At 25.6% G+C, this 13,768-nt stretch overlaps 1 protein-coding gene across 3 annotated transcripts in view; it reads right to left on the bottom strand.

The window, feature by feature from the left end:
- Positions 1–10,654: 10,654 nt before the first annotated feature.
- LOC129911377 (uncharacterized) overlaps positions 10,655–13,768 on the bottom strand; it is a 42,793-nt gene continuing 39,679 nt past the window's right edge. For 2 of the 3 annotated variants that reach the window (XM_055989167.1, XM_055989165.1), the window contains 2 exons: positions 12,651–13,615; positions 10,655–11,269 (listed from right to left, as the gene is read on the bottom strand). In XM_055989167.1, the coding sequence (XP_055845142.1) occupies positions 13,263–13,615 (353 nt within the window). In that variant the 3' untranslated portion in view covers positions 10,655–11,269; positions 12,651–13,262. The remainder of the gene's footprint in view (positions 11,270–12,650; positions 13,616–13,768) is intronic. The other variant, XM_055989166.1, reaches the window with a different exon arrangement.

Below are 13,768 nucleotides of genomic sequence, written 5' to 3' on the forward strand. Positions count from 1 at the left end.
AAAAACACATTTCCGTCATTATTTAGAAAACAGCTTATATTACGACATTTTTCTCAACCCTTTTATAACCAAAGATGGCCGAGAAATCGATAAATGAATGCAAGTAAAATCGGTCCGATGACACCCAAAAATATCGTTTTTTGCTAATATCTTATATACCTATAGTAATCGCAAGTAATTTAAAGAATGGTGGCTCTGTGAATTGTCCATTCTACCATATTTAAGAAATCATAAGAATACAAAGGAGAGTCAGCGACGCTTTCTACATACTTACAAAAATAACCATTGATTTGACACTGACAAAGATGAAAGAGCGTAACAGGAACAAATAAAACTCTGCACTTATTACGTTCAAAAAAATGCACATAAATCTTTTATTTATTTAATTTTGTATTACATTTAAAATAATATGTTTCATATAATATGCACTTTTGCTTCCATAGCTGTCTCATTAACTTTTCTATATCGATATCACTCTTCTTAAAATATCAACTTAATTTTTTTTTTTTTTATTTTGTTATAATAATTATAAATCATTCGTTTTTATTTTATTTTTAATTTTATATTTGAATGTAGCATTACTTTTAAAAAAATGCTTATAATGCTTTAGTTTTCTGTTTCTTATACCTAGTTTTTTTTTTTTTATTTTTATTTAATCATCATAGAAAATATTTATTTTATATTTAATTTAAGTTATTATTTAGTTTTTTTTTTATTTTGTTAAAAGGCTCATTTCATATTTCGGATCCTTAAGTAAACACTTAAACATAAGTTTTAGTTGTTTATTCAGACACTTTCTTTTGCGCAATGTTTTTTTTTTTTTTCTTATTTCTTATTCTCCATGAAACACATGCAATTTTTTGCTTTTCAAAAAGATAATATTTAATTCCCATTGTTTTATAACAAATTTTGTATTATATTCTTTCGTTTCAAGAATACAATTTAATATTTTTTTTAGTTATTTATTATTTTGTTCACAATATTGTCGTCATCAATTTTTTTGTTTTGTCTCTTATAAATCTACCAATTTGAAAAAATAAATACGCACATTAATAATTATAAAATTTGCAAAACAATAAGACATTCATGTGTGTTTCATAATCATTTCTATATCGTCAAGCTTTTTTACATAAACTAATTTAAATTTATTTTATTTAATTTGTATTTTGACTTATTGCTTATAATTAGAATTAATTTAATTTAGTTTTTTATTGCTAAGTTTTATTACATTGATTTTTTTTTGTTTTTCTTCTTAATTTAACATCGAGCTATGAATAATTCTTTTCTTTATTTTTGATCAAACATTTAAACAATACTTTGGTCATGTCAAGTTTATCTTCAATTTTTTTGTATTGGTTTGTTTTTTAACTGTGTCACATCTTATAGTTTTTATTTTATTTTAAATTTTATTTAACAATTTATCATTATAATGTGTTACTCGTTTTCTATACTATGTAAATTAAATCATTTTTTTTACAAAATTAAGGCAGATTCCGGTAGCATTTTTGTCTATTAAAAAAAAAAAACATTTATTAAATAAAAAAAAAAAAAAAACAAAGCTAAGAAAGTTAGATGAGAATAATTATTGCTATTAAAAGAAAAATATTTTTAAAAACTAATTTAATAAATATTAAGCCTTATAACAACCACCAGATGAACAAAAATAATATATAAATACACTCAGCCTTTTCAAGGATTTTATACCTATCTCTGAATTGTAATTCAAAAGTTGCAGAATGTAGATCTTCTTATTACCTACAACTTTGCCATATAACTTTTTTCATAAGGACTTGTATTTTGCTGGAAATCGAGATATACTATTTTTTACCATTAAAAGCTCAACCCACCCACTTCCCGAACTCGGCTCGCCCGTAATATATTTTTTCTTTCATTTTTATCATATTCACCTCCTTCTCCAATGAGTTTCATCCTACTGTTATTTTTTTTGTTTCAAAAATTATCGACCCTGGTCTATAGGTTCCACATTTCATTTTCAATCGAATATATAAAATTCCAAAGTTTGTCAACAATAAAAAAAAAACATCCTTGATTTTTGCAATTTTGTATTAATCTTTTGAGTACATTCAAATAACCTCACGTGTCCGCCAGAGTTGAAAAAATAAAAGAATTAATTTCCTTTCTTTTTATTTTAAATGAAATACAAATTTGAATTTTAGACTAAACGGTCACTGGGGCGTATGTGGAACATTTTTTTTTGAACAATTTTGTTTGTTAAGAAAAACAAATCAACAAGTTGATTATTAACATTGGGGAATGTTTCTTCTTTTCCAAACATGGGAACATAAATGATACTTACAAATTTGTTTCGATATTTATTGGCAGCAGCAGATACCATTTCAGAGGATCTCAGGTTTAATAAGATTTTTTGTTCTGTGAGAATTATGTAATTTCAACGAGATGATTTTCAATAATAGAGTCATTTATATGCGATTATCAACTATCAGTTATTGATAAATAATAATAAATGACTCAGTCATTTTGTAAATACAATCCAGCATACGAATAAAGCGTCACGTGTCGGACACAAAAACTTACCTTTGGCTTTGGTCTATCTTATGCCTTATGTTAACTAATTTGTATGTATGTGATGTTGTAAAAAATGTAGTGAATGGTTCGTTTTCTTTAAATTCACGTTAAAATGCTACTTCATCTAGCATTCATTATTTAAAACTTATTGAATTTATTTCAATGATTCAGAAAAATGACCTAAGAAAGCGTTTTCCACGCTCTGATCAAATGACTAATTCAACGAAAATTAAAATTAACTAGGCTTCATTCGTCTATCACTTTTAACCATAGATGCCCACAGAAGGGCACAAGAGGGAGAATAGCTATCGTTTTATTTTTTTTTTTTTTTTTGATCTCAGAATTTTCTTCCCTCTAAGAGCTAAGGCAATTTTTTTTACAACAAAAGAATAATTCATTTTGTTCATACTTACCATTAACCATAAACAATTAAAAATTCAATGCACTGAAAAAATCAGAAAATCAAAATTGTATTCCCCGCAGCAAATCAAAACAAACAACAAAAACATAAATAATAAAAACGATTTGTTTTAATATTTAACTGAATTCACTATTTTTTTTTTTTATTATCATCATTAAGTTTAATTAAAATTAGTTGAAATAAAATAACTAATAATAATTAAAAAATATTAGTAACTTATTAAACTAAATAATTATCAACTTTTAAATTTTTTTTTTATTTTAATGAAACCAAAAAAAAAATATAAACAAATTGGAGTTTTTTTTTAATCATATTTTTTTTTTAAATTCTTCGAAACAACAAGAACAATAAAAAAAAAATAAAAAATAATAACAATTTAAAAATAAAAAAAAAACTAATTGAGTGTTTGTTTCTTGTTTCATGTTTCCACCAATTGAAATAAAAAATCGATGCATACACAGTTGAATTTTCTGTCTGTTAACTTTTTAACATTTTACTTTTTTTGTTTCTTCTAAATGTTAAATGTACATATCTATGAAATTTGTTCAAAAACTAGTTTTTTTTTTTTGTTTTTTAATTTAAGAAATACATTTAATTGAAGTTTTCTTAGAAAATTCTAATAAAAGACAAACCAAAAATGAACTCTCACACACTACACAATTGTTCATTTTTAATTTATTTTTTTATTTAGTTAACATTATTTATTTTATTAATATTAGTTAGTGCACAAATATATATTTTGTTATATATATTTTTTTTTTTTTATTTTAATTAATAATATTTTTCAAGTCTTTGGTTTCTTTCTTTTTTATCAAATTTATTAGTTTTTTTTTTCTTTTTTACTTAATATTTTCTTTGTTATATTACACAATTATAACATAACATAAAAAATTAGTTTTTTTTTTGTGTTAATTTTCTACTTTTTATTCAACATCGATGAATAAGAACATTGACATTAGAATTCAGTACTTGATTTTTTTTTTTTTCTTATTTAGTTTGGTTTTCGTATGTTTTCTTGTTCTTTTTTATTATTATTAATAATAAACATACATATTTTTTTTTATATTTATGTACATTCAAAAAGGTTTTTTTTAAATTAATATTTCATTTTGGACACACTAAACTTCAATTTTGTTCATCATTATTTTATGTTTTCTTTTTTGTTTAACATTGAAATACAATTTCTATGCTTACCTAAAAAATATATATTATTATAATATGTATTTTTGAAATTTGCACAATTGATTTTTTTTTATTTTTTAGTTTTAAATCTTAAAAATTAAGTTGTTGTTTTTTTTTTGTTTTTGTTTTAAATAAAAAATTAAAACAAAAATATTTTTTTATATAAAAAAAACACGAGTATTTATATCTGATTTTGATTATAAATTATAAAATACTTACTTAGAATGCAGAACTGATATTTTGTTGTTGTTACTTTAATTTTTATAGTTTTTAACAACTTTTTTTTTGTTGTTGTATACAAACAAAAAAGAAGTATTAATTTATTAGATATTGCCCTATCATTCTTTGTTTTTTTTTTTTTTATTTTAGTTATTGATTTTTTTAAATTTAAGATTGATTAAAGGGTTTACGCATGCATTTGCAAAAAATATGAACTTATAAAAAATAACTACAAGGTTCTTAAATGGACGATAATTTTTTAGAAGAAGAGTAGTGTGTCAGAGAATGTTAAAGTCGTATTCATTTAAATTAAAGTAATGAGAGTTAGAGGTGTAGAATATTTACCATCTTAAGAGATCTCATTTGGACTGAAATTTCATTTTTTTAATTTTTAAGAATGGCTCTTTTAAGCTGCATAGATTAAAAATTCGTTAATCCTCTGTATTATCCAATATATTTTTTGTTTTGAGTACATATGCATACAATTTTAATTTCTCAATTTACAGCTTAAAAAAAAAAACTTTTTAAATACGTTTGCATTTAAAACATTATGATCCTTAAATCTTGGGAACCCTATAAATTTATATTCAGCCCTATTGTGAGTTTCATGTGGAATGTTTTCTGCCCGGAATATTTTTGTCCGCCCGCAATTTAAAAAGCTATCAAGAGTTTCACCCGAAGGGAATTTACATTTTTCGCTAAACTAGTTTCTTGTTCGGCACCAAAATTTTAGTGAGGGAAGAGCTGTCGAATACCCCACAAATTACCCGAAAAAAAAGTTGAAAATACAAGGAGATATCCGAACTTGAACATCTTTTCGCCCGAAACTCACAATAGGGGAAAAGTGAAATTCAATTTTTCCTGGTGGAATCTTGTTCACGTGAAACTCTCAATAGGGCTGATTAATAATAGTGATTCACTGTAATAAGTTCAGTATAAAAATTCCAATCTATAGCAGAACAAATTTACTTTCTATTTTGAATGAAACGTACTTTCAACGGAATCAAGTTGTTTACTAATAGAAAACGTAATTAATAGCCCCGATCTTTTGGGAGGTCGCAAATTACTATAGTACCTTTGTACCGATTTTCAATGAAACGCACTTTCAACAAAATCAATACAATTCTATCTACTCGAGCAGTTTTACATGAGAAGGTACTTAGTTATAGTAGTAAATGCACTATATCATCTACTCTTGAATAGTGTATCACGTCCAATTGTAAACCTTATGCTTGTTTTCATTGGTTCCTCTATAATCCTCTTATTCCGAAAACCCGTCGAACAAGTTAAATGAAGTTAAATAATTTTTGCTCAGAATTCACGATAGGGAAAAAGTAAAATACATCTTTCCGGGTGAAATTTTATTCACGTGGAACTCAAAATAGGTTTGAATCGAAAAACAATGAAGGATTCTACATTAAATTAAGAAGTCTCAAATATCTGAAAGTTGCGAAAAAATTCTCTAGAAGGATATAAAATACCGAACGTTTATAAGAGTTTCGAACAAGTTGGGCAGTACCATGACAATTGGACGTCTTGGGTGTGCCAAACAATATTTGAGAATGACTAACTTAAAGGTTCCCAGAATTTTGTAGCGTGTTCATCCCATAAATTTATGATTTTCGATTAAATTCCGTTTTTGTGAAATTTTCAAATACCCCACTTTTATACAAGTATTTCGCCTCATTAACATTTCGAAGTTTTATTAAAACAATTTGCGTTTTTTATTTTAGAACGTTTTATTTCATTTGAGTTTAAACATCTGATTTGCAAATATTCCGCCTTCTCAATAATTCCATTCGTATCACAGAGTCCCTTCATTTCGACTTATTGTAGGACAGTTTTTTTTGTTGTAGATTAGTAACAAATCTACAGTAAGAATGGAACTCATAAGGAACGCCTGAATGTGGATCTAAGACTTCAGACTTTAGAAAGATTTAGTGGATAGAACAGAAAATCGCTAAAACATTAAATTTAGTTCGCGAGTAAGTTCAAGTTGTGCATCGCCTAATCTCCTCACTAGTCTTTAAATAAGAAGTCAAAGTACATTAAGTACCCAAAATTATGCAATTTTTTTTTCAAATACAGAAGAGTTCAGACTGAGTAGAATAAATCAATGGCGGTCACGTTCACGATTATCGTTTTACATATTTTAGAGTGAGTGAATACCCACTCTTCTTTTGCTTTAACTGAATTTATGCAGGTTTGCTTCTTCAGGATTTGCATCTTATTTTATGTCAGGTTCAAGGCATATATTTTCTTACTCTCTCATCTTTCGATGATCACACTTACTGCGAATAAAACTTCGTAAAATTCATCAACGTTGTTGAAAAGGTTTTTATCAACTTATTTCTCATCCATTTATAAGACAAACTTAATAAACAACGTTGCACAGCATTCCGTGCTTTTAAATATAAAAATGGAATACTGACTATGGAAACTATACAAATTATCCAGGATTGAACGTTTAGTCAACGTTTTTCTCCACCACATTTGGGTTAAATCTTAAAAGTACATATATCTACTTTCTTGGGATGTAATGTACCAAATCTCTCATTGACATCTCGTCACAGTATTCAAATGAATAAGCTATTTCTGTTTAACCATTCAAAATTCAAAATCCTTATCTGAACCACGCATTGCAGATTGATATCAGTGCCAACAATTATCTTGAATACTTTGTTAGATTAGATATGTAGATCCAAACATTTGGAACTGGGTGCGTGTGTGTGGAAAAAAAGGCAACACAAAATACATCAGACGAAGTCATATGTTGAACATATAAAGCTAAAGCAAAATTCTTGTTTCCATTCAATCTTGTTGCACACACTATCTCTCTTCAACAACAAAGCAATATAAATTATTCAAAATGAATAAAATATTAGAAATCAAAAATAAGAACAAATAAAAATATGTTTTCAGGTATTTAAATAGTATAGAACACTTTTGTGTAATTTTTATTAAGGCATTTTGATTTTTTTTTCACTTATTTTTCTCTTTTTTTTTATAAAGTTTTTATTTTTCTTTTTTTTTCGTCTTCTTAATCTTTGGATTCAATACAATTTTTTTTTACAAAAAAAATATTAAATTAAATTTTATATATTTATTAATATATGTATGTGTTTTTTATATATATAATATATGCATAGTTTAAAGTAAAATAATTAAGAGCATTTTTATTTCAACGAAAGTTCTCGTATGTTTTGTTTTTATGGGAGAATTGTTTTTTTTTTTTGTTAGACGTCTTTATAACAAGGCACTAATCTTAATTGTTTTAACTTTTTTTTTATGTTGAATATTTATTTTTGTTTTTGTTATATTCAATTCTAAACCAAATCAATTTATGGATAAATGTTTTTTTTTACGAAACCTGATTTTTTGTTTTTAATCTGCATTTAGTCATTTTGTAATGGTTTTGTTTTGTTTATATATTTGTAAAAAAATGCTATTTCTGTAGATTTTTTGTTCTGTTTTTTTAGTATTTTGTTTTGTGGAAAATCTATAAAGTTCATATATTCTGCAAATTACGAAAAAAAACAATAAAAACAGATGTAGTTTTTTTTTTAATTTCATGGTCAAGTGTAGAAAAAAAAATAAAATTTGTTCAGTAATTCAGTATTTTCCTAATATATCCGTTTGTTTTTAGTTTTGTTTTATTTTCTTTTTTTTGAACACATTCATTTGTTGTTCATAATTTTTTATTTTTTTATTTTTCTAAGCTTGTAGTATATATTTTGTTTTCTTTTTTGTTGTTGTATTGCTAAATGTTCTATTTTTATTTTGCTTCTTATCTTGTTGGTATAATGCAGTCTTTGCGGCAAAAGGAAAATTATTTAACAAAAAATTAAAAAAATAAAATAGCAATTATTTATAATGTAAAAAAAAAATAATAATTTAAATATTAATTAGAATAATTGACTGACTTATTTTTCCTTTTTTTTTTCTATTCATATTATTTTTAATTCTTTGTTTATATTTTAAATAAATATTTTAATATTTGATTTTTTTTTTATATTACCCCATTAAAAAAAATTGATTTTTTTTATTATGTACTTTCATTTTACTAGTAGTATCTATGTATTTATGTATGGTATGTATATGAATGTACACTTGTGCTCATATAATTTAGACATAAAGTGAAGCATGCTTGATTTATTTAGAAAGCATGAATATTTACGAGCATATTAAAGTGCAGAATACACTGAAGAATTTCTATTCATGGTTGTTGTGCAGCTAGGATCCAATTTTAGTCCTTTGCTTTTATTACAGACTTCAACTTTCGGCTTGAAGGTAAATTTCAACGAGTTCTTGATGTATGAGTGAGTGTTCTAGAAGGAAACTGATACCCTAGCAAACATTTTACAATGTTGGGGGAACTGAGCTGTAAACACCAATGAAGGCAAATTAAGTAAAAATGCTTTGTATAAAAGCAAGAGCTACAAAACTCATCGCTTTTTAGACTAAATAAAGCACAACCGAAATCTGAGAAAGGGCAATATCATAATAACATTCAGATACGATCCGAAAGTAAGATAAAAAGATAGCTATAAAACTTTCTTTAAAAGTAAATGCAAGGTGGCAAGGCCTCATAAAATGATCAATCTAAAAAAGGGAATATAAGGCCGTTTTCTATGGTCAAACCTACGAAATGGCCTGCAAAAATACGACTCCGTGTGAAGTTATAAATTCTGGCGGTATTTGACTCTGCAAAATCTGAACGTCTTCGATTAGCTCAAACACACAAGGCCATGAAAAATCGAATTCGTCGAAACAACATTTTGGAATGTGATTTAGCTGATCGGAACTCAACATACTCGTGCCACAGAACAACTCACCATAGGACAACTCATCATTGGCAGCCCATTATAACAAAAGTCATAACAAGTTTCAATTAAAACCAATTCATTTTGAGTTTAATTTATTTGAATGTTCTTCATTTAAGAAATTCAGTGAGAATTTTATTAAGTTTTTTTTTCAACTTTTTTTAGTTATATTATTTTTCTTGACGAAATGTTCTCTGTGATGAATTGATATTTGATTGGCTGTTCATGATGATTTGTCATATATATGTATGATTATCTGTGCAGTGCAGTGATTAGTTGAGTTGAAACCCTGATTTGGGATTTAGTGGTTACAAGCCAGCCAGAGTCACTCAACAAACATGGTGCGTCTGACTGATTTTAAAGTTTTTCCTATGCACCACCCGCTTCTATTATGAGGGTTTGGTAGCCAAAATTTATTTTATTCAAAATTGTAGCCCAGACTTTAACCAATTTGAAAAGTATTGAAGTTTTGAAGCTCGCCGTGTAGATAAATATTGAAAATAAATATTTTAAAATAATTTAACAGTTAGTTTGCACCAACAACAAATGTTGTTTATTGCAGATGTCCTAGTTATATGTTTTTTTTTATATTTTAACAAACTTAGCTCAAAATTCACTCAGGTTATAAAGTTCTTTGAAAATTGATTTTTTTATATTTAAAACATAATTTAGAATTAAATGCTTGATTTTTCTTAAATATTATATGAGCACAAGTATACATAATATGTAAGTGATTGAGAAGCTCAATGAGTTAAACAGCTTCTTGTGTAAACATTTTGTCTCGTTTTTTTTTTTAAATTTTTGTTTAGCTGTAACCTATATTTATGTATATTGTTGTGTGTAGGATGAGAGATTGTTTTATTTTTATTTTTTTATTTTATTAACTTACTTAGCCTTAAGAATTTTAAACCGTTACTTTGTTTTTGTTGCTTAACATTCGTAAATTTATTTAATAGTTGTGTGGTTGTTTGTATTGTGTAATGTTTTTTTTTTTAATATTATTATTTTTTACTCCATTACAAAACTATGTACTATTTTTAATAATAATAATCATTTATATTATTTTATTTATTTATTATCTTTATTTTATGAAGGAAAACATAACAATAAATTCATATATATTTAATATGGATTTTCTGTGATAAAACAGTGAAGTTGTTGTAATTTTTTCTTAAATTTGAAACTAAAAAAAAATTAAATAAAAAACTAATAATAAATAAAACTTTTTTTTTCTTTTTTTATTTGTTTTTATTTTTTTAATATTTATTTAGTTTTTTTTTTTTTTGTATGTTTGTTTCGTTTTATAGTATAATAATTAAAAAAATTGATTTTTTGATTAAATATTTACATATAAATGAAATCATTTTGATTCGAGATTTTTGTAGTTGTTGCAATGTTGATCAAATCCATTTTCTTTTTTTTTGTGTTTACACTTTTTTTTTGGTTGTTTTCTTCTTGTTTATATATTTTTTTTTTTTTGTTAATTTATTTTTCTTTTTTAATTTACTAAACATGAGGAACAATATATAAACATAAATTATTTGTCTGTTAGGATGATTTGCATTGCCTTTTGTTTTTTTGTTCTTTATGCAGAAAAAATGTTTTGAATTTGATTGCAGTTTTTTTTTTATTTATTTTTTTTTTGTTACAGTTTTCGATATTGATAGTAATTTGTTTATGTTTTTTTTTGTTGTTTTTTTTTGTTTGTTTGTAATGAGAAGAAAAAATATATTAACAAAAGGAAAAATTAAGTTATTGGTTTGTATGTGACCAGATAAGATAAAGTTAAATGTTATTGGATATAACATTAATTGAAAAAAAAAAAATAAAAATAAAATAATAATAATAATTAATTAATAGTAATATAATAGTAGTAACAATAACTTAAAACACTTGATATAAATAATTTAATATTAAATTATTTATCTCTGACGGTGGTTTTCTTTTATTTATTTATGTTTTTTTTTATTATTATTATTTATATATGTATGTATTTACGTTTTTTTTTATTTGCTTCCTCATTATGTATTTTGTTTCTCCTAAATTATTTTGATATAAAAGCAAAGCGCGCCGAAATCTGAAAAGATACATAGTTAAATATTTATTTTTTGATTAAATTTAAAATGATAAAATTCCATTATTATTATTATCAACTAAACTTGAAAAGATAAACACTGTTTTGTCGCCTTAAGGTTTAATATGAAGCAGAGACAAAGGATACATAACATTTTTCAAAATATTTTTGGTGAAAGAGTGCTTTTTTTTAATATGCTGAGTGTGAGCTGATATAAATTTTGTTTATTTTTTAAACTTGGTTAAACAGTTTCGTTTGTTATATTTAAAGAATCTACAAAATTGTATTGTATTGTGTTTTTCTTTTTAAGAAAAGATGAAGTTCAGAATAAAAATGATACCAAATGTTTTTATTAAGTGTAGACAAAATGTAGATTTATTGCATGGTACCATATTTTATTTTATGGTACCATATTGAAACTCTGCAATTATGTTACATTTAAGAAAGGGTGATCATCTGATCATAATTGTAAGGGTGTTTTTTTTTATTGAAAAAAAATTGATGGGCCACCATAATGAAAATTGGTAAGAACGTTATGTTAACAACAGAAACCAAGAATAACGAGACGTTATAAAATAATTTTGAGTGAAAGTGATTTTTTTTATTTAATTATGTAATAATTCCCATAAAGCCAATGCAGGTCAAAGTTCTCGGAATGAAAAGACTGGAAAGATTGAGCTCTCGTTTAAGAAGACGCAGATAGTAAAAGCGACTAGGAAGTTTGAAGGTACTTAGGTTCGCACATAGCAGATACCATACATCATACAGTAGAAGTTTTAAGTTTTATAAGCATTCAATTTTACACTCCCCTTCGTAAAATGCTTTCATACAATTTTACCGAACAAAGCACAAATATGCGAGTTTAAAACCGAAATTTGAAAACCAGACCAAGCTATTTGGTTGACTAAAAGTTGCCGAAAGAAGATCGTTAATGATTATAAAGAAGAAAGTTAAATTCAAAAAAGATTTTAAATTTAAAAACCCACAAAGATGGGAAAAAGTACGCATACGCCTCAGTGACCCACTTAACTAATTAAAACTCAAATCCTTGCATCCTTAGTTTATTAGAGAGAGAAGAACAATGCAAGGTTCTTGGTTCGCTATGTAAGAAAAATTACATCAGCAAAATAACATGAGTGTTAAAGATAAATGTTTTAATTGGGTGCGTCAAGTGGATAGAGAAATATGTACATTGTACATATTACACACTCCTAACTGTTCTGTCACATAACTCAAAAAATCTTTGTTCTACTTAATTCTGGCACTTGCATAATATTATGTATTCTCTTAAGACGCTCATGTAAAATTTTGAACTTTTTGTACAATTTTAAATTCAAATTCTTATATAAAAATGCAATAATAAAATTAATTTCGATGAACTTACCTTAAAGTTAATATTTATAGCTCCACGATATCATCAACGAAATGCTATCATCTAGTTATTTGTTTTGTTTTTTTTTTTAATAATTTTTGGCAAATAGCAGGAAATTTTTTTTATATGAAGACATATGTCATTGTTTATGTTTTAAGCATGAATCGCTCTTTTATGTTTCGCATTACATATTTTTGTTTTCAGTTTTTTTTTTCTTTCTTGCTAAAATCATTAAAATCCTTTATATGTATTGTATATATATGTATTGTTTTTTGTTTTTTTTTTTAATGTCAGTTACATTATTTATCTCAAAATTGAAAATAGTTGTTGATTCCCTATTAAGTTCCTTGTTCCAAATATGTCCTTGTGACATACCTTTTTTTAAATATTTTTTCATTATAAAAGCAAAAACATTTGATTTTTTTGTTTCCCTACTATCATGTTAGCTGGTATTCTCGTAGATGTTTAATTTTGTTGCTTATTTTGGTATTTAATTGCATTTATATTTTTTATAAATTGTGAGTAAGGAAGTTTTGTTGATGGTGATTTATTTTTTTAAATTTTATTTAGTGATAATTGCAATTGCAAGCCAATTTGCGCCACACAGAATGTTGTAGTGCGCACTTACAAATCATCATCTTCGTCGTCAGGACCTTCGATCAAGTCTTCTGGATCATCATACTCTGAGACCATTATAATATCATCTGTGGCATTTGGTTCGGTCACAGTAGTAGGATCATCGACATCTTCTTCTTGATTATCACCATCGTTTCTTCTTCGTTTTCTTTTGGCTGAAGGCGGGGAATGTACAACAGTTTCGGCATCGGTATCGTCGACTTCAACATGATGTTGCTGTTGTTGTTGTTGTTGTTTAAGTCTCAGTATTTCCAATTCTTCGGGAGTACGTTTTTTACGAAACTCATAAACCAGAGGAAAGATGTGTTCTATGGCAGCTTGAACGTTTGCCACACTGGCAGCTGTTAAATGATTCAAATACAAACAAAAATATTAGTTTAAATTTTAGTTAATTTACAAAGGCTACGAAAAGAGAAACATTATGCGATCAATTACATCGACACACAAAAAACAAGAAGCGGTGTGTACAACGAAGTAGAACTAAAGTCTCTTTT

The sequence above is a fragment of the Episyrphus balteatus genome, chromosome 2, assembly GCF_945859705.1.
Source record: "Episyrphus balteatus chromosome 2, idEpiBalt1.1, whole genome shotgun sequence".
In the NCBI taxonomy this organism is placed as follows: Eukaryota; Metazoa; Arthropoda; class Insecta; order Diptera; family Syrphidae; genus Episyrphus; species Episyrphus balteatus.